Here is a 20,597-nt window from a genome sequence, read left to right as displayed (position 1 = left end):
TATGTTTGTTAATATTTTTATCTCAACATTTAACAGTCTGACAATATAGTGATACAAAGCTAAGCTAATCAGGATTGACACCTGATGTTCTGCTGTTCTGTTTTTTTTTAAAGGGGGTTATGGGGATGGGAGCAAAACACATCCTACTTTGAATGAAACACTCAATTACTTGGTATGGTTTTGCCACTCATCGCACAACAATTCTCAGGTTTGAAAAAAAAAAATGCTTTTGTCTTAATATTGTCTTTATGAGGCCAGATATAATGTGTGTATTACTGACCCCAGAGCTCTGAAGTGTACTAGAGTGGTGCCAATTCTATGGACACAATAAAAATAGTACAATATCAAAAGGATCCCACAGGTGTTCATTCATCCTCCTGTTGAAATCTGTACGAGTATAGATGAACAGGTTAGGCATCCATGATAAACAACGTTCCTGTGAGTTATTAGTATATTTAACTGGGAATAAATTTCACTCCAATGCAAAGTTGGCACAATTCATTTTTTCCATTTCTTGTGGCAGGTCCCTTAAATGTCTATTGTTTTGTGAGTGAAAATATGCACATTACTCAGCAGAGCTCATTTGTGTGTGATTTAATTGATTTGACCCATGAGCAAAATGAATGCAAGTGTGCAAATTTGGGAGACATAATTCTATTAAAAATACCTCATCTGCTTGACAGCGAGGATTTGGCCGGCCTCGTGCGCTGCTTGCCAAGAGTGTGTGCTCAAAATAACACGTAGCCTGTGGAATCTTGAAATTAGTGCAGTTCTCTGGCACATGTGAGGCTGTTATCATTGGAGAGTCTGTCGGATTGTCATAGTTACTATCACTCTGAGAGAGCTGCTGACAGGCCCTGTATGGATTACCACACAACCCAGCGGCAGCCATTTTGTTGGGCCCTGTCACCAGAACCAACAACATCACTCCTCTCCAGACATACTGATATTGATATTTTGAGGTTGGCAAATAAACTTTATCCATCCTCCAGCCTAAGGTTTTTGAATTGCTGGTGTCTGTTGGATTTAAGGCTAATATAAAATGGTTTGACAAACATATGTTTAAGACCCAAATGCAAAAATGCTCTAGCTCTAAGGTAATTTAATCAAGCGTTTATGAAATAACACACATTAACACACAGCACAAGACTGATTTGTGATATGTCTTAACACATCATTATGTTCAAAAAAGAAAGCAGATGTATGATTAATTTGTGAGAGGCAGAGTTCTGAATTTTAATCAGTATTCCTCCACCAAACAAGATAGTCCTTGGACAACAGCTGAACAATACACTTGGTTAATAAACTGATATTTCAAGGGACTGGTCCGTGGTTAAAGGTATGCCTTCACCAGCTGTTTTACAGCAGCTGTGAAGGTGCCTCAGCCAATCAGACTGAAGACTAGAACTGTACATTTTGTCACATACTCCTTATAAGACTAATTAATTTATCAATAGGCCACAGTAGTGCTTATCATTTAACAAAAGGAGACATATTTGCTCATGCATGTAGTGTGTGTCTAGTAGGTGGCTGTGTAGGCTCATCAAATGTGCCTTTGCAGGACTTGGGAAACACTGTTCCTGGTGTAATACTGACAAGAAACTACAATAGTCCTCACAAGTGGATGAGAAGAAAAGACTCCTCATAACTGGGCTCACAGACATTCACTAGTTCTTTATTTGTACATATAATAATAATAATAATAATTAAAAAAAGAAATATACAATGATACCATAAAAAGTAAATGTTTGCTGTTCAAGAGAGACAGGACATTTGCATTCTTATTTTTGTATATGCAAGATGATTTACAGCAGAAAACAAAAAGACCCTTGGACATAGTGCTTATCAGTGCTAGGTTTAATTAGCAGCCACTCTGAGCAGCATGGCCTCTCCTGCTCTATTGCCCAAATTAATGAAAGATGTAATGTAAGTCCCGGCCGCTCCAAAAACACCTCACTGTAGGGTAATAAGCTGCAATATACCAGTTGTTCTTTCCTTATTTCTTTCTTTCTCTCTTTCTTTTCTTTCTTTCTTTCTTTTTTTTTTTTTTCCTGAGCTCCCAACAAGAGTCGTTACATCACTCCGGGAAGACACGCCTTTCTGGGTGGTGACACAACCAGGGAAAGTGCTCGGAGGGGGAGGGGTGTCCCGTCGGCAGGCGCAGACAGCAGGCAGCAGCTGCGGCAAGAAGACCCGGTACCGTTACACTGCAATATATATTAAAAAACAAAAAAAAATACATAATCTCATTCTGCTTCGAAAAACATAGGATAGAAACACACTAACGACATCTAAAAATGGTAGACCGTGAGCAACTGGTGCAGAAAGCCAGGCTGGCCGAGCAGGCGGAGAGATATGATGATATGGCAGCTGCCATGAAATCGGTAAGTAGACTTCCTCTGTAACGATCTTTCTCCTCTGGATCAGTTTCTTTGTATCTTCGTGAAATAGCCTCGTCAGTGTCTGTGTATGTGTGTGTGTGTCACTGTGAGAAATGTGTAAAATACAGGGAGCCACAGAGCGGTGACACAAAGACAAGGGAGTGTGTCCACTCAGGAGAGCACATAACGCTGTTTAATCGCACAAGCTGCCAAAAATGGTGTATGAAACTTATGATTAAAGATCACAAATATGGTGAAGACGCGGTTTTGAGCGTGATAAAAGGTAATTCTCATGCGATTTCGGCAACATCATTTGGAACACGACAGCAAGGCCCGTGAAGCCTGCGTTCACATTCGGCCCTTTTCTTTCAGCTCCAAATGTAATTTGTTTTAACATTTGGCACCGGTGAGGGAGATACCCATCTAGATTGACCAGCGTACAGTGAATTAAGGCGTTTTATAGGGCCTGTGCTGCGATGGACTGTGGTTGTCTGAGGGGCAAAATGCGGACTGTTTGATCTTGGGGCGGTGCCTTTCGCCCAGTTCCCTTTTAAACGCTCAGGCTGCATGGCTGGGCTGAGATTGGGGGAGAAATAATGTGCGAAAAAATCAGGACAGTCAAAATCAAGACAATTACGAGACTTGGTTCAATCAGCCATTTGAATCAAGTGAATGGAAAATATGAAAGAGTGGCGAGCTGGTCACGTCAAATGATGCGCATACTGGCAGAGCAGAAGACGAGGCAAGTGGTACCATGATGAGGGTGACATCGTAGGCTGTGGGGATGGCCATGTTCCGGTTTACATGATGCTGAGCACGAAATAATAAGGCATCGACTTGGTGTAAAATCGCCACCCCGTTTCCTTGAGCCTGGTGTAGGGAAACAATGAGGTAATGCTTTGTCAAATCTACATGGCGCAATATGGGGAAGGCAACGCTCTCTGAAGGTTGATCGAAATCGTTTTTTGCGCAGCATCACTCTGCACAATATGAACCATTCACCTTTCAGACGTGGGTGTCGACGGATGGAAACCTTTCCAGAATATTCCGTGGTTGTCATATTGCAGTGGATGGTAGGCTTTTTTCTGCAACGTGTAGCATGATGGACTGGTGTGTTAATCGATGCTGTGTAGCAACCGCATCCTTGCGTCCTCGACCTCCTCCAGCAGGTTCCCACACAGAGGCGTGTCGCAGCATTTGCCAAGATGCAGTATTATAGGCTAGGCCCACCCGTAGTGCACCATTTCATAGCCAGCATTTTATCACAACTTCACACAGGGGCTGCATCTGACGATTACATCACTGTCTGGACCACAAGATCAGAGAAGGCTACCAAAATTGACAGGAGAAGTTAAGGATTGCTGTGCTGCCTGACTAGGCCCAGCACTATCCTGCTGGAAAAAATCATTATATTCCTATAGGGGCTCACAGTGTGCCTGTGGTGCTAAATAGTGAGCCTCTAGTGACATCATCAGGCTTTATGGTAGCCTCTGGTATCTCTATAGTGTTCTCATCTAGACTGATAGTTTTGCTGCGATATTTGTGTAGTGTGGTGCTAAAATGTGTTGTAGGACTACTGTAGATCTTTCTGTGAGGGTCCTATCCGCATCCAATCCTAGCAGCACTAGCCCCACCACGTGAGTCCGAGCCTTGCTGGGGAGAGGTCCTGTTTAATGAGGGAGGCAAGAGGAGGGATACAATGTGAGCCACCCTAGAAAGCAAATTCACTTCCAGCAGTCAACAAGTAAGGTGTGGGGGGCTGTCAGTGGGCTTGTCAGGCCGCAGTCTGCGTTGCCGTCTAGGACCAGGCTGTAGTGGTAATGTCAGAGGGGGCCCGGCTCCACCCCTCAGATTTATGCCGAGTCAGAGAGGGCTGCCCCTCACCCAGCCAGTCTCTCTGCAGCAGCGGGCAGCGGGGTGTGTCTGCTGCCTCGCCCATCAGTTGAGGGGAATCCCTTGCCACTGCAGACATGGTTACCGCCCGGTGGCAACCGAGCCAAATTACCAGGATGATAGAATATGAAAACCCTCAGAAGGACTGTAGCCATTCAAACTGAGCAACTGGATAAATAGTAGACCTAATCAAAATGAGCAGTATCAGTGACTGGCAGCCATTCATTCTGCAGTGTCACTGTTCCCAGACTTGTGTCTGCATTACAGTGCATCATAATATTTGACTAAAGTATTTATTGCTGCTCATCTCACCATGAACCAGTTTTTAAAAAATCTAGTCATTCCTGCCCCTGGATTCTTAACAAGGAATACTGAAGAATTTTTTGCAGTCTTTGACAGTCCCATCTGTGTTAGTTAATATTAACAATTCTTAGCAGTGGTAGAAGTCATAAAAGCAAGGCTTTAGTTTGTGATTTCATACTACAGCCAGGAGCCATGCTAATGATTATCATTGAGGCACCAATTTTGTATTTGTCCAGTATTGGAAATGTGATTTCCAAATGATTCTCTCTCTCTCTCTCTCTCTCTCTCTCTCTCTCTCTCTCTCTCTCTCTCTCTCTCTCTCTCTCTCTATCTATCTATCTATCAACCAAAAATGTTCCTCTAAAAGTGATTATCAGATTTCCCATTATCAGTGAATCATCACTGATGAAGATCAGTTGTCTTTAAACCATACAGTGTTTCAAATGTGTAATTCAGTTCTCCTTTAAATAATGGATTGAAACCTCAGATTTGTTGTGGGTGGGTGTTCAAATGATTCTGCAGTAGTAATAATGTTTTCATGAGGGTGAGGAAATTAAAATTTGGGTCCAGACAACATTAGAACAGGCGATGAAAATGTTAAGTAAAAATATCCATTATGGGCGCAGCTCCCCACCTTCCTCTTTTTTGCTGTGCTAAACGGTTTGGTCTTTAAAGCCGATCCACATTATTCAAGTGTGCCACTGCCAACATGACAGATGCTCATCAAAGAAGCCTGCTTGTCATAACCTCCAAAAAAGCAAAAAATTGGCTTTCATAAAAAAGAGAGTGATAAGAGAATATGGAAAATAGTCAGAAAAACAACCAGGAATCCAAATGGGAGTTAAGAACAAACTGCTTGGAAAGCAAGGATAAGCGTGTTTAGTTAACATTTGAATATTTTAAATGATGTATAACATGATAGATTTAAATAAACGACAGTACATCATGTTTGAAAATTAGAAATATGCCACACCCAGTTTGTTAAAATGTGACTAATTTCCTCAAGAAAATGTGAAAAAAACGCAGCATAAGCTACACTTCGAATAATATTGATAAAAGATTTTTTTAAATCAAAAATTGTGTCATTGAAAAATAGTCATTTTACTAAATGTATTGTGAGAAAGTAATCTGACTTATTTGCACTGCAGGGAGATATTCTGTTACAAAAAGGATACCTTGGCATTTTGATCTTGTGTTAGTTTCCATTGTGACACATTTCCTTGTGAAGAATAAAACCTAAAAACCTGAAATGTCAAGTTATCTCCTCAGGCTTTTGAAGTTTTAAGATTAAATGACTGACCGCTATCTACCACAGGAACTCCTTGTTTTTGACACATGTGGTCCCACAACAAAAAAAAAGCAGTCAACCATTTTTGGTTTCATTCAAAATTTTCACAGTGCCATACTGCATAAAACACCCACCCATTCTTCAGCACTTCTATTGGTGTTTGTCTAATTTTGTGAATTCAGTTGTTTTGTTTGTTTGTTTTAATTTTAGGCGTTATTTCATCCCCACTGCTACCAGTTCAGAGCTCAGTTTAGGAGCCATGCCACTTAGTTAAAAGATAGATAGATAGATAGATAGATAGATAGATAGATAGATAGATAGATACTTTATTCATCCCGAGGGAAATTCACAAAAAAAACTGCTTTACTATAGAGTCAGCCGTCAGGGTGCACAGATCTTGAGCAGATAAAGACTTGTTCATGCACTGTTGCACATAAATCACTCAGTTCACTAGTTGTGGCTACATCTGGACTTTTTTTGCAAGGCTACACTACAAGCTGAGGGTCTACTGCCTTTGGCTGTATAATGAATAAATCATTTCCTTATGAATTTACGCCATTAATTTACAAAATGACCATCTGTTAACTTTACAGTTTTGGTTTATTTGAACCTGTCACTACTGTTTGCTCCTTTGATTTCATTGTTTGGAGTTGGCTTTGGTTTGGAGATTTTGGTTTTTGGATTGGTTTGGATACTTTGTGTAAAGCAATGTGTAGTGCACCGCATCACTCCGCTCAATGTGTTAATCTCTGATGGAAATCCATTCATTTTAATTGTGAGAATCAATTGCTAGTGCATGAACTGATGCATTACTTGCATTCCTGAACACAAATGAATGGTCTAATACACATATCAATACTGAAATACTACAATCAACAATCAAGTCATTCTACATTAAAGTTTGTGACCCTTAAATAAATGTATTATGGATTAAGAGGGACAAATGTGCTGTGTTCAAAAAACATCTGGCCAAAAAAATCATATTTACTTATGGATTTATTTTAGTTATTTACTTTTACCATGCATGGCTTGACTACAATTTTGGACTTTTACCGCACAACAGTATAACTTATTAAACTGTCTAAATTTGGCTTTTTGATTTAGGCTTACTAAAAATAGCCCATGTACAAGCTTGCTGTAAAATCAAGATGTTTGTGTCAAAGCAGTCAGTTTATCACATGTGCAGTGATGTCTAGCTATGATGTCTCATTGTTTACTGTTTATAATAGGATCCCGGTTTTCCTGGGGTCCTTTATCAAGCCTTCATTCACATAGAATAATGGTAATAACCTTTTTGTCTGTTTAAGCAGTGAGTGATCCATTTCCTACATCCGTTTTTCCACCAAAATGGTCTGCGTGAATGAATGTCTCACCTATATATGAAGTCTATTGACAGTCCAGTGACTCATTCGTTTGCATGAATGCCAGTGTAAAACAAAAAGACTGTGAAATCATTAAGTAAGACAAGCAGGACTATCCAATTAAGACTACATGTCCTCTAGTGTAGACAGAAATGAAATGTGTGTAATTAGCTGCATTATATTATTGAAGCCTATTATTTTGTAATTGGAGCACATTAACTTTTAGGCCAAGCATTTGGAAATTAACACAAATTAACCTCTTTATCCATAATAAGTAAAAAAAACAAGTGTGTCATATGTCCTATTTAAATAACACAAGAACTAAAGACTTGAATGTTAGTGTAAATAGCCTGTGCAGTTTCACCACACACCTATGCTTCAGTAGTAGTTTGCTCAAGCAACAAGCACTTATCCTCATAGATGTATCCATACTCTATGGAAATCACTCTGTTTATTGTGGCAGTATGCAAAATGGTTTTCTTTTCTCTTTCCATTGTGGCGTTTGGACGTCACTTGATGACATCATCCCGTAGCCTTTGCTATCTTGTTTACAGCTTTGACTCTTTCATTCACATAAATCTGAGATCATACACATTTAATAGGCCACATTTTTCGTTGGACTTTAATCTCTGGTGTCCAATTTATTACATCTTCATAATGTTCAACATAATGTGAATGGATGACTGGCGTATAGAGTATTTTTCATTTTTCACCCTAAAACTGTCCCTTCACTAAGCTGCATCCAAGAACAGCCACTGTCCAATCCTACGTTGGCAACCGTAACTAGGCGCTGGAGGCCTGTCAACCTTTCAGAATAAGGGAAAATGTCGAAATGTTGTGTATATGGAACCTGCAAGTCTGACAGCAGATATGCTGAAAGTTGAGAGGGGGACTCATATAATTAGCTTTTCCAAAGACAAAAACATTAGAGGAGAGATGCTGGATATGGAATAAACGGCGTGGAAGACCTCAACTCACAGCAGACTCCGTCGAAGATCATCAAAAACTGCTTTGGCTGCTCCAAGCTCCAAGGTAAGACACTAACTAACATTGCCTAACTGCATCCAAGAACGGCCACTGTCCAATCCTACGTTAATAAGGACGCAGTTGTTAGCAAACAGAGACAGTTTGATAACATGAGTAACTTAATTTTAAGTTACTCATGGTTTAATTTAGGCTGAGCAAATATACCCCATAAAATAAACACTAGTAATGTTGGTTGCAAGACATTTTTTTTTTTTTTGTATGGGTGGGCTATTCCTGAGTCCCATAGCTGCAGGTGGTCTTAGTCTAGCTGTGCCAAAGAGAGGAAACTGTATAAGGGAAGAAGATTACACAACTTGTTAACTTGTTAACATTTTGACAATTACAGAGGCACGTCATCATGCCAGCAACCATGAAGAGGAACTGAAGACTCTAAATGATGGATGAGCAGATGTCGTGGAGCCAGAGGATGAAGTCAATAGTTTTCTTTTTCCAAATTTATTCTGGTAGTCAAATTGTAAGTAAGGGATTGAACAATCATTACAAACAGAGGACTTGCTTTTGTCCATGACCCACGGTACCAGAAAAAAGGTCCACTTATTGGGCACTTACAACTTTATACCTAAAGAGAGTGGGCTATTCCGTACAGTCAAGAGTTCTTGCTGACTGGATACAGAAAAAATGAAACCAGGAGACAAGCAATGATTATCTGCAGGGGTTCTTGGAGGGAATATCAAATGAAAGCAATGGAAAGTGGTAGCGGGGGAAGAAACCTAAAATTGATATACTACAGATGCATTAACCCCAGAGTTTCTAAACCAAAGTCAGGTGCCTGGTTTCTTCCACTACAACACTGGACCTATGATCAGGCATACATAGTTAATCAAAATATAGACTTCCAGCAACTTCAAGCTGTAATGTCCATTATCCTTTATGTGAATTTTGAGGTGTATTTGCCATGTTGTACTTAATGCCATGTTGTACTTAATGTTATACATACAATTGTAATTTTGTATAAAAAAAAATTAAAAAATAAATAGATATCAGATGGCCAAGTTAATGGTTTAGTGACAAACCTGTGTAAGTTAACTCAGAGTATGTGGTGAACCTCTTAGAGTCCATCCTAGCAAAACAAAGCTTTTATGAGGTTTACCTCTTACACTGTGTTAACCCAGCTGATCACTAAATCATATACTGGGAATAACCCCGCCTCGCCTGTAATGTTTCGTGTACCTTCTCCCTGTGTCGTGACAGTCAATTGGTCTCTGCTTGTGATCATATCTGGCCTTCACGACCACCATTGATGATATGTGCACAGCCTTTATTTTACAACCACTGTTGTGCCAAACCAGTGCTGGATTTAGTTGAGCTTTCCTGTTGTGCCTCTATGAAATCCAATGTGTGGATCAAACCCATAAGAGTAATATCCTTGTGAGCTTTAAAAAATGGAAAAAGTAGGATACTTTAGTTTTGCTAGTAATGGCCTAAAAGACATATTAGACATTGGAAGCCACAGGGAGTCATAATTAAGTGGTGCCTTAAAATACAACAACTGAGCAAGAACATTGTTGTTCCTGTGTATGTTTGTCCTGCACATGAACTGTCAAGACGTGCGTGGCCTTGACACTTGATGAGCATTTCCCCCGATTTTAATTTCCTCTTCATTCACAATGCTCCGCCGACAAATGATGTTGTGAATGTAGCTCTCAAATGCATATTTTAGTCCCTTCTTTCTACTTCTCTCTGATATTTCAGAAATATTATTCCAGAAATGTGTTATTTCCTTTGGAATATCTTCCACTGGTTTGCAATGGTGGTTCAAGTAAATGAGGTACAAAGGTTCCTGTAAAACTGAATGCACTTTCTGTTTACTCCATTAGATTGTCTTGCTCATATTTCCGATTTCTCACTTTGAAAACGTGGATGTCGTGAAATGAGTCTCAAGTGCTCAGGAAGGGCACTACAAAATTGTGCCACCCCTTCAGTCAAGATAATGCATTAGATTAACACAGCTACCTTGACCTATAGTTGTATTTCCTGCACATTTTTCAAGATGCATTACTAAAAAAATTTGGTCATCAAGGACTTTGTTTTTGGTGTGGCGCCTTGGTATTTCATATTTAATGAAGAAAGGGCAGCTGAAAAAGAGGGGAAAAAGTGGTGTACGTTCATTTAGCCCTTATTTCTGGGTATTTCAGTCATCATCTCAAAGTGCTGTGGGAGGAAAGAATTACAGTCCAGGATCTGCTTTCAGCATGTTGGAAAAGTTAGAAGACATGGCCTTCTGTTACAGTTAACTTTCTTTAAGAAAAAAAAAAAAAAAAAAAAAGTTCATTTGCACCAAATTACAATCCAAAATGTGTCATTGTCCAGAGATCAAAAATCAATTGTTTTGAGATGAGTTTTTCTTAATGATTTTCATGGGTTATCTACTTTATTGGACAGTTTACAGTTAAGAGAGGATGGGCCAGTGCTACCAAGATTTTCTTAGAATAACTGGTTCCTCCGTTTCAGTCCATTTCAAGTTGTGGTTGAGACTGGACAGATCTTTTTAGATCACATGGTGCTGGTAGAGAGGGACACGTGGTTCGGTCCCGGGTTATGGGTGGGCCCCAGGGGGCCAGGCCCGCCCATTCGGGGATTATGCCAACCACATTAGAAAGTGGTTAAATGGCACTTTCGTTGATTCCGGTACATAAACGGGAGGTGGCGCTGACATTGCCAAGCTAGCAACCAAAGCAGGGAGGAGAGCAGCCACCACCGTGCCATCTCTCTGCCACTTCTCCCCTCCCCTACTCTCCACCACCACCACCGGGGCCTGGGTCACCTTCTCCGCTACCAGCAGCTACAGAAAAGGATAGCAGTTGTGCATCTGTTAGCAGCAGCCTTTCTCCCAACCCTCATGTTGGAGAATCAAGCGGTGTAGTTCCAGTTGACCTCGGGGTTGATAAACCCAAACAGGTTCTCCTGGATGGCTTTCCAGCTCAGAAATGTTCTTTTAGCAGTGCATGGTGCCAAAAGAGACCCTGGCTTGAGTACTCTGTGAAAGGTGATGCTGCATACTGTTTCCCTTGTAGACAGTTCAGAGCTCTTGCATATTTTCAGTGTATGTTGCCAAATATCAAGCAGGCCTGATAGCCAATGTGAGAGAGCAGAAGAAACGCTGCCATAGTTTTGATTGATGTGTAGAGCTGTCCATGGTTCTGATGCAGCTGTCACAGTGTTGCTGTTTAATGAATTTGTTTTGCCCTAGTAAATAATTTAGTCCTTAGACTGTTTGTGTGCGAATTGTAAGGCGACTTTAGTAGGCTAGCCTATACTTTGGCATTCTTGTAATAAATAGGCTGCACTATCGGGGCAGGTTAATTCATTGTCATCATTACAATATGTCAACATTAAAATATGGAGTAAATAAGAATGTAATTTCATTGTAGTCTTTTAAAATATAAACCCATATACCTTATTCCACATAAAGCATAGTAGTGAACTATACAATATGAATCCGTTATCACATTTAAAAAGTCTGGAAAAAATGGCTTCGGTTGTCAGGCCCCGCCCATAAAACTCAAAAGCCTGGCCAGTGAGCCCCTTCAGTCTGAATGTACTCCAAAGTTAAAATCTTAAATTTAGGCTTTTGAGTGTTAGTTTTCCAAAGATGGACTGGGTGGGGCAGTGGATTATGAGCATGGTGTTTGTGAGCGGGACAGGAGTGACTGCTGAATGTGTCTGTAGTGACCAGTTGAGACCAATCCACATTCATTTGTTGTTTAACACAAACTTTGAGCTTTATTTAGTGTATAATTAACAGCTTAAATCAACCACACTCTTCATTATGTCATCATTTTACTAAATATTTCTAAAATGTTGGTGCTGGGTCCTTGCTTCAGTGGCCGGGGTTCAGCTCCAGGCTGGGCCCTTTACTGCTCGTCACCCCTCCTCTCTCTCCCCTGCCTTTCGTGTCTCTCTCTACTATCACTTTCAAATAAAGCAGAAATGCCAAAAAAACATAATCTTTAAATATTTCTAGAGTGATGCAAGTGCTCCTAATAGTTTCCCAATAGTTCAGTAATAGCCGTGGCTAATTTCTGTAATGTCAGTGTGGCAATTATCAGAGCACCAGTGTAATGCTTTCCAGCGTGCCATAAAATGCAGGAATGATCAGCTCGGATGTTGGCTTCAGGCCGAACAGGACTGTATCACCTCCTCTTTGTCATGGATCTGTAGAGGAGACTGCAGGAATTCCAAGACTTACTGATGGCTTTTAAAACACAGATTGGCCCCAAGGTACACTGCCAACCTTTTAACCTCCTACAAGCCAGAACACAGCCCAAGATCCTTTGGGATGAGACTTGAGGCCCTCTTGTAGTGCACATTCAAAACTAAAGATGACCTGACTGGTGTTATCAAGGCCCCTAACCTGTCCAACAACCTGCAATTTGCTAGTCAGTGTCATCTTTGTAGATTAAATTATTTTATTGACTAACTTGTAGATAGTGTTTTTTATTGCTTCCATTTTTTGTTCCTTGGTCTCTCAGTTCAGGTGTTTACTGCCTTTGTTCTTCTTAGTTCATGCAGTAAAATGACACTGCGTTTCATATTTAGAGACAAATGTCATATGATATTGCCGTATTGCTTTGATACCACGATAGAGGTTATTTGGTTGGGATTTCATGGCCCTGAATGAGTTTACAGAGTTATTGCAGACTTGGAAAATAAAGTACTGGAAGTGATTTTGACAGTGTCTAAGTGAGTAAGTATGGAGCGATCCAAAAATGTGAGAAAGTATGAAAAAGTCTGGGAAATCATTGCCAAACTGAATTGCTTGTCCGCAAGACAGTCTGCGTGTTTCACCAAGTGTTAATAACACTATTAGCTAATACCCAAAGCTGAAAAATAAATGAACAGTGAGTCTGCAGTGTCTACAGACTGTGATCTGGAAAAGAACAGAATATTAAGATGGAGGATGTGAAGGAAACCGCACATGCCCATGTGTTCTTACCCATAGAATGTGACAAGAGCTAATGCCTTGTTCACACCACATGATCTTAGCTCGCCGACAAACACCCCAGATCGGAGGCAAATTGTTGATTGTTTGGTGCTCGCAACTAGAGTTTGATCGGCGATCAAACCCTATGTGTGAACTGGTTACTGATGCATCCCATATATCTAGCAGGCTAAATATCTGAATCTGTCAGTGAGCTACAGCCAGTGAGCCAATGAGAGCATGAGACATGGGGCTCCTCTGCTGACATCTGCAGCAGCTCCCTGACTGAACCCTTACCACTTACTCTGAGACACATAAATGCACACCCTCCCCCTCTATCTCTCTCTTTGTATGAGGGGGTTACACTAATACAGTTTCTACATGACATTGGCAAGCTCACAAGCTTGTGAGTATTTGTAACCTTGTTCTTCTTTCCAAAGAAAAATACAAGCAGGCAGCACCTATTTTTTCATTGCAAAAATATTTATACCTGCTTCCATTTCCCTATTCATTCTCTCACCCTTTCATTGCCAGCATTACTTCTCAAGTGTGTTTTCATGACAAAGTTTTTTTTTCATAGTTTTGAAAGCAGACAGACCGGTCGGCAGTTCCTTCTGATGGCACATTGTGTAATGTGTGACCCCCCCGGTGTTGCTCAGTCATGTAATGTGGAATCCACAGCGACTTAAAGATTCTCACTTTAAGATAAGTTGTGTAGTATGAACACTTTACAGTGGTCTGACAACTTTGAAAGTCGTGCAATGTGAACTTAAAAACAGGTTATTGTGGAATGTCATCGCATCCAGTTAGACCAGTAAAATCAGACACTGTTTGCTATTTGCCAAACAGGTCAAAGGTGTGTCCCAGTTCACTTATATCATCAGCACAGCATCTCCATTTGACAAACAAAGCTTGTGTAAGTTTTTGGAGCATTATACGTACAGGGAGAAGATATTCAAAAATGAGTATAAGGGTAAAACTGTGCAGCCCAACAGAAGACATCGGGGTTTACTCTCATGGCTGGGTTTTTGCTAAACTATAGATTACTCAGTTATGTGGTAACAAGCTAGGACATGTACTAGCATACCACAAGAGGTGTGTTTTTAAGAAAAAGCCTCTCTCTTAAACAGCTGAGTGGGATGCTTTTTTCATGACACAGTATGGATTCATGAGCTTCTTTTATTTATGTATTGTTTTTGCACCTCCGGTTACATATAATTTTATGGCATCTACATTTTAGGGCAGTGGGGAATGGGAATATGAAATTAAATTGTTTTCACTCAGTTGGTCACTGATTTATCCTATGTGTTTGTATATTGGTTTAGTTTACCCAAGTGTTAAGCTCTCTCTATACATTTCCACTCAATTCTGTAGAGGATTGCGTCATGATAAAAATCATATCGCTCAGCCCAATTTGCTACAGCTTAGCTTTTATCCTTCTCATTCCTTATATGGTTGATGTTTAGAAACCTGTAATCTATATAAAAAAACTACATTTGTATGCAGTTAAGCAGCAACAAAGAGCTACTTGAAGCGCCCTCTCTTCCACCATTAGTAAGACACATGGACACACGCTGCCTTGCATCCCCCCACCCCCACCCCCCACCCCCTTCCGAGCGCCAGACTCTCTGTGGCTGAAGCCCATTCATACTGCCAGTGACGTCAGGTAGTGCACGGCGCCTTTGTGCTCCGCAGCCTGAAAGAGGGTCGACAGGGGTGCTGTCACATCAGTTTAGGAGAGACCGGCGAGAGAGAGCACAAGCAAACGAGCAAGAAGAGATAGAGGGAGAAGTTGCAACAGGAAGAGAAATGCATGCGGGCCTTGGGGATTTTCTTTATTTGAATTGTAATCCATTAAATGGGAACGTCAAGCGGACAATATTTGGTTCTGAGCTTGGCTGTGCTCAGACCAAACACATCCTCTGTGTTCCCCCTGCCCTCTAGCCCTCACTGTGTCTCTCCAGTGGATATTAATGGCCATGCAGAGGGCTGTCAGAGAGGAAGTTATTGATTGTCCTTTCTGGCCTTTGTTTGTACTAACACACAGTTGTTTGGAAGTTTGACTGCCTTGTGTAAGGATGAGTCACGAGAGAGCAAGCGCGATTGATGAGCTTTATGGGTAGACAGAGCTCTATTGTCATCCCCGCACCACAGCTTCCGTCAGGGCTTTCTGCACACCCTGCAGCCTTCTGAAACAAAGGCAGCCATGCTTTTACAGACGGGTTGTTTGGGCCTTGTTTTTCTGACCTCTCTAGCGCTCTAGTGCTCTAGCGCTGACCTGCTTTACTGGTGGTACTCACTGTAGGTCAGATATGGTCCTTCTCTAATTGTCATGTGATAAGACTGAGAGTGAAGAGCAGTATATAGATCTAAGCAGCCAGGGTTTCCACTGTGCTTCAGGAATGATCAATTGGGGGTTGGGTGGCTTTCCTTCTGGGCTTGTGAGTGTGCTTGTTACGCAATAGATGTCATTTCACTGTTTTCTTGTCTTCTTACTGTTTGAGCACAAAGGTCATCTTATTTATGGCAGCTATAAAATTTACAGTCCCTCATGCAGAAACGCTCTTCAGTGAAAAATACTGCTGGACTTGAGGCAAGAGGCTGTCTGTGGTTGTTGGTTTTGTGCTTATTTCATTTACAGCATGTCAGTTGTTTGCTCTTTAATCATTTGTGTCCTGCACGGAGCTATAAAAGGTGCTGTGTTCAGGCTGACTTTTAACGTCCTCTGTATGAGTTGGCTGAAAGGTGTGAGATATGAAATGGCCTATTTCCACTTGAGGGGCAGCTGTTATCATATTATCCCCACCCACAGTCCTGCTGCTTTCCCCATACCCGTTGGCCATGTCAGCCTCCATGCTACTAGCAGTTTGGGGCCAGTGTCTCCAGCAGAGATAGTTTGGCTCTCAAAAACAAAGCAGATTTTGCAGTCTCCATGGAAACAGCAGATTGCATGATAGATTGCTCTTTGCCCTCCGCTCCCTCCCTGTTTCAGCGCAAGTAATCTCGCTAGAGGGGACAGTTAGGTTTATCCCGATGTAGGAGGAGGAGGAATTTAATTGTTGCATTGACATTGCTATGCATTGATGATTGCAAAACGACAAAGTCGGAGATGTGTTCATGTTAGAGCTTGAATGTATGTTCAAAATTAGTTCACAATCAGATGTTTTGCCTTGAACATGTCAGCCTACAACATACCCAAGGGTTGTAGTAAGTTGTTCATACTCTGACTTATCAGTTACACCCGAGAGACGAGAAGTGTGGCCCGTCAAGTCAAAGTAAAGCGATACTGCTGTGCCTCCAATGTCACAGGTTTATGCATTCCTCACCGTCAGTGTCCTTGAGGAAGACAGTGAAGCCCCACCTGCCTCCCGGATGCTGCAAATGGCTGATCACGCACTACAGCCTCTTTTGAATACAAGCCTAACCATGTGATAATCAGACACCCTAACCCTTTACAAACCAAACACTGCTTTTGATAAGGAGGAATAGAGAATAACACTGTAAAGAACATGTAGTCAAGTCCTATGAAGTCTGGTAAGATTAGGGTATGATTCATCAGTGTCCTTCCTATGTGTAGAAGGAGAATGTGATCCAGCATGGGTTAAAAAAAAAAAAAAAAAAAAACGAGATGAACAGCAAGCCAAAAAACAACAGTGGGATATAGATTCAGCAGACTTATGATAAAAATCTTCTTTACATTAAAATTGTTTTTTTTTTTTTTTTTTTTTTTTTTTTAATCAAAGGGAATATTTCATGCTCAAACATTTTAAGACATAGTTCCTATTTTTTGCCTCAAATTTGGAAACAATTCTTATGTCCAGTGTGTGGAGAATTATATTACAAGTCTGAATTAAGATCAGATCAAAGCATTGTCATTGAATTTATAAATTCCTGATGAAGGTACCTATCTTAAGACATAATTTGGTTACTTTGCATTTCTCTCGTTTCTTTTCTTTTTTCTTTTTTTTTTTTTTTTTAAATCTGTTGGATTTTATAGGAATAGTTTGCCAACAAAATGTAGACACAGTTTTGTTTTCAAGTGTCTTTTATCATTAGCATGGCTCTAATCCCCTATCACAAGGGAGCATGGAAATTAGATGGATGGATAGATCTTATATCATTGTCTTTATATGTTTACTTATTTATTCACTTGGGCAATTAGAAATATCAAGCAACTTAAAAGAGCCAGTCTAGTTTTGTCTTTTTAAATGTCCAAGGATCTGACAGTGAACATAAATTAACACAGATTCATTCACCATTTTAATTCTAAGTACACAGACTGGTATTTTTGTTGACCAATATTGCATTCAGTATTGTGACGCATTGTGAAAAGGTATCCCGCGTGATCTGCAGGGGGCCCAAGCTTTGGCACGCTTGTGGAACTGAATTCTGTCCTAAAAAAAGAAAGTAACAACAGGCTTTATACTCAGAAAAGGTCTATAAAGATGCCTCTGCTGCACAGCCCCAGTGGGGTATAAAGGATTAAATCCTCCAGCCAGACACAGGCCTGTGAAAACAAAACAAAACAAAACGAGCTTTCAGAGCTGAAGGAAGCCAATCAGCAGTAACCTCAGGGGGTGATGTCATCTTACTGTAGGCGTGGCTCATTCTGCTGGATGCAGTGGTCGTTGCCTTGGGTGTAGTGGAGCTTTGCCTTCCCTATCTACACCCATTTGCAGTCAGTGTGTGACACTGTCTTTTCTTATGTTCTCTAAAGTGGTTGTTGAGTTATTAGTACCTTGTTACTATGATGGCTTCAGTCTACTCAACAGATTGTTTAATAAATTGTTAACTCCCTTTGGCAGCAGTTGGTAATCAATGTCTTCATATGTGTGACAAAACTAAGATAATTGAGACGAAAAAGACCTGCTAATGCCCATCTCTTTCTCTGTCTCCCTCTCAGGTCACAGAGTTGAATGAAGCACTATCCAATGAGGAGAGGAACCTGCTCTCCGTGGCCTACAAGAATGTGGTGGGGGCTAGGCGTTCGTCTTGGCGTGTCATCTCCAGCATTGAGCAGAAAACGTCGGCCGACGGTAACGAGAAGAAGATCGAGATGGTGCGGGTCTACCGGGAAAAGATCGAGAAAGAGCTGGAGGCGGTGTGCAAAGACGTGCTGGACCTCCTCGACAACTTCCTGATCAAGAACTGCAGCGAGACGCAGCACGAGAGCAAGGTGTTCTACCTGAAGATGAAGGGCGACTACTACCGTTACCTGGCTGAGGTGGCCACCGGTGAGAAGAGGGCCACGGTGGTGGAGTCCTCCGAGAAGTCGTACAGCGAGGCCCACGATATCAGCAAGGAGCACATGCAGCCGACCCACCCCATCCGCCTGGGCCTGGCTCTCAACTACTCTGTCTTCTACTACGAGATCCAGAACGCCCCCGAGCAGGCGTGCCACCTGGCCAAGACCGCCTTCGACGACGCCATCGCTGAGCTGGACACCCTCAACGAGGACTCCTACAAAGACTCCACTCTCATCATGCAGCTGCTACGAGACAACTTGACACTGTGGACGAGCGACCAGCAGGATGACGAGGGAGGAGAGGGCAACAACTAAGAGTCCAAAACCTCATTCTGCCAAAACAACACAACACGCGCGCTCACAAATGACGACAACAACAACAAAATAATAATAATAGTAAAAAGAAAAAAAAAAATTAAAAAAAAAAATTCTTAGAAATTTAAAAAGGGGGGCCGGTGGAACATCGGCGGCCACTTTTTGCCGATGGTACTAACACGGCTGCTGTTCTTTATTTTTCCACAAATTAAAAGTGAAAAAATGAAAAAGGAGGAGGGCAGACAATTTTAGTTTGAGAAGTTACTTATGATTAAAAAAAAAAAAAAAAAAATGAATGAAACCCCCTCCTCGATAGCCTCTGCAACATTTGCCAAAATACCACTTAGAAGCAAGAGGTATGTCATTCATCACAGTGTGGCTGTTGGGTAAAGATACCTTCACACTGGCAGAGACTGTTCTTATCGCGCAAATGAAGCTGAGCTGTCTTATTGTATTTGGTGAGGGAGGAGCATTCAAAAATTGAGTTCAATGCTTGAGCAACAAGAAAATCAGAGTAACCTTGAATGTCATTGCCTTGTTTAATGTGAGAGAGAGAGAGAAAGAGAGCGAGAGAGTGAGAGAGAGAGAGAGAGAGCAAACGGGTTATAGGAAAAGAGACAGGATTCGGAGGTGTTGAACTACATCAAGTAACTTCGGAAGTACCAACATGGAGTCTTTAGGTGCACCACACAATGGTCGTTGAGTGAAAAAGCAGGTTGTCTCTGTTATTGAACATACATAAAAAAAAAATGTTTTGTTTGCTTTGTGTCAGGTATGTGTCCAGCTCAGTCACACAGTCATACTGTAACTAAAATACAAATTCATGAAGTAAACTTAGTGCAGCTTGTCCCTCTCATGTGCTGATGTGCTTTATTAAATAAATTAACTGTTTTTGGGAACCTAATTCTTATTGTCAGTATTGTTGTTACTATTACAATTTCTATTGGCACCTCATGTTTGTAGAAACTGATATGATTCGCACAAATATGGGAAATTCAAATGTCGAAAACAAAATTAATGCAAAATCTAGGTTTAGAGAAATTGATAAGACAACAAACGCGTCAGCCCTTACTCTATAATTATGCTACTCTCATAACAATCAGTAGGATCCCTGAAATGGCACACGGTCACCTGGAACTACATACTTGATTAGTGGACTAAGTATAATTTGTGGACAGAGCACATGCAATGTTAAGTGGAAGATCTAAAAGCAGATTTGAGGTTTGTGGATTTTCTTTGTGTTAAGTTTCTTATTGGTCAAGAAATGCACTTGCCTATTATACTGTTTCTTCAGTGTAAGATGATAACTGCTCCAATATTCTCCATAATACAATATTGTGCATGCTGGTGATGTATTTATACAGTAGCTTGAATTTATTAACTTATACTGTAGATGTTATGTATTCATATGAACATGGAATTACTAGACTTTAATCGGGTTATTTTCTATTTATTTCTTTTTATTGGATTGTTAGCTAGACCTTCTTTTAATCTGTGTTTTCTTTACTCCATTTGCTGAAGTACGCTATACCAAAACAGTGATTGTTAACAATAAATTGATCTGTTACAGACATCACCATGGTGACATGCAATTCTTGGTAAGGGTGGAGAAAACAAAGAAGACATATCAGCTTTTAAGATTTACTACCGGCCAGAGCTTTGTTTTCACAGAGTCAGTGTTTCTCTAAGGGCCATGATGTGTTCTCATAGCTTTATACTTGTAGGTCTTCTCTGTTTTTAGTCCATTAGCATCACATAGAGGCAAAAAATGGTAACTAAGACTTAAAAATGATTAGAAATGCTGGAAAAGTCAAAGTTGTAATGAGTACTCACTTTGTGCAAT

The 20,597-nt window shown here is 40.8% G+C and overlaps 1 protein-coding gene across 1 annotated transcript; it reads left to right on the top strand.

Moving 5' to 3' along the window:
- The first annotated feature begins 2,113 nt into the window (after nucleotides 1-2,113).
- Nucleotides 2,114-20,328, top strand: ywhag1 (3-monooxygenase/tryptophan 5-monooxygenase activation protein, gamma polypeptide 1). The gene is made up of 2 exons (XM_030068723.1): nucleotides 2,114-2,384; nucleotides 18,098-20,328. The coding sequence occupies exons 1-2, from the start codon at nucleotides 2,298-2,300 to the stop codon at nucleotides 18,752-18,754; spliced, it is 744 nt and encodes a 247-aa protein (XP_029924583.1). The 5' UTR covers nucleotides 2,114-2,297; the 3' UTR covers nucleotides 18,755-20,328.
- Nucleotides 20,329-20,597: the final 269 nt, after the last annotated feature.

This window comes from Myripristis murdjan, chromosome 14 (genome assembly GCF_902150065.1).
Source record: "Myripristis murdjan chromosome 14, fMyrMur1.1, whole genome shotgun sequence".
Classification (NCBI taxonomy): Eukaryota; Metazoa; Chordata; class Actinopteri; order Holocentriformes; family Holocentridae; genus Myripristis; species Myripristis murdjan.
Note: the sequence above shows the minus strand (reverse complement) of the source record. Positions and strands in the feature narration are given on the sequence as shown.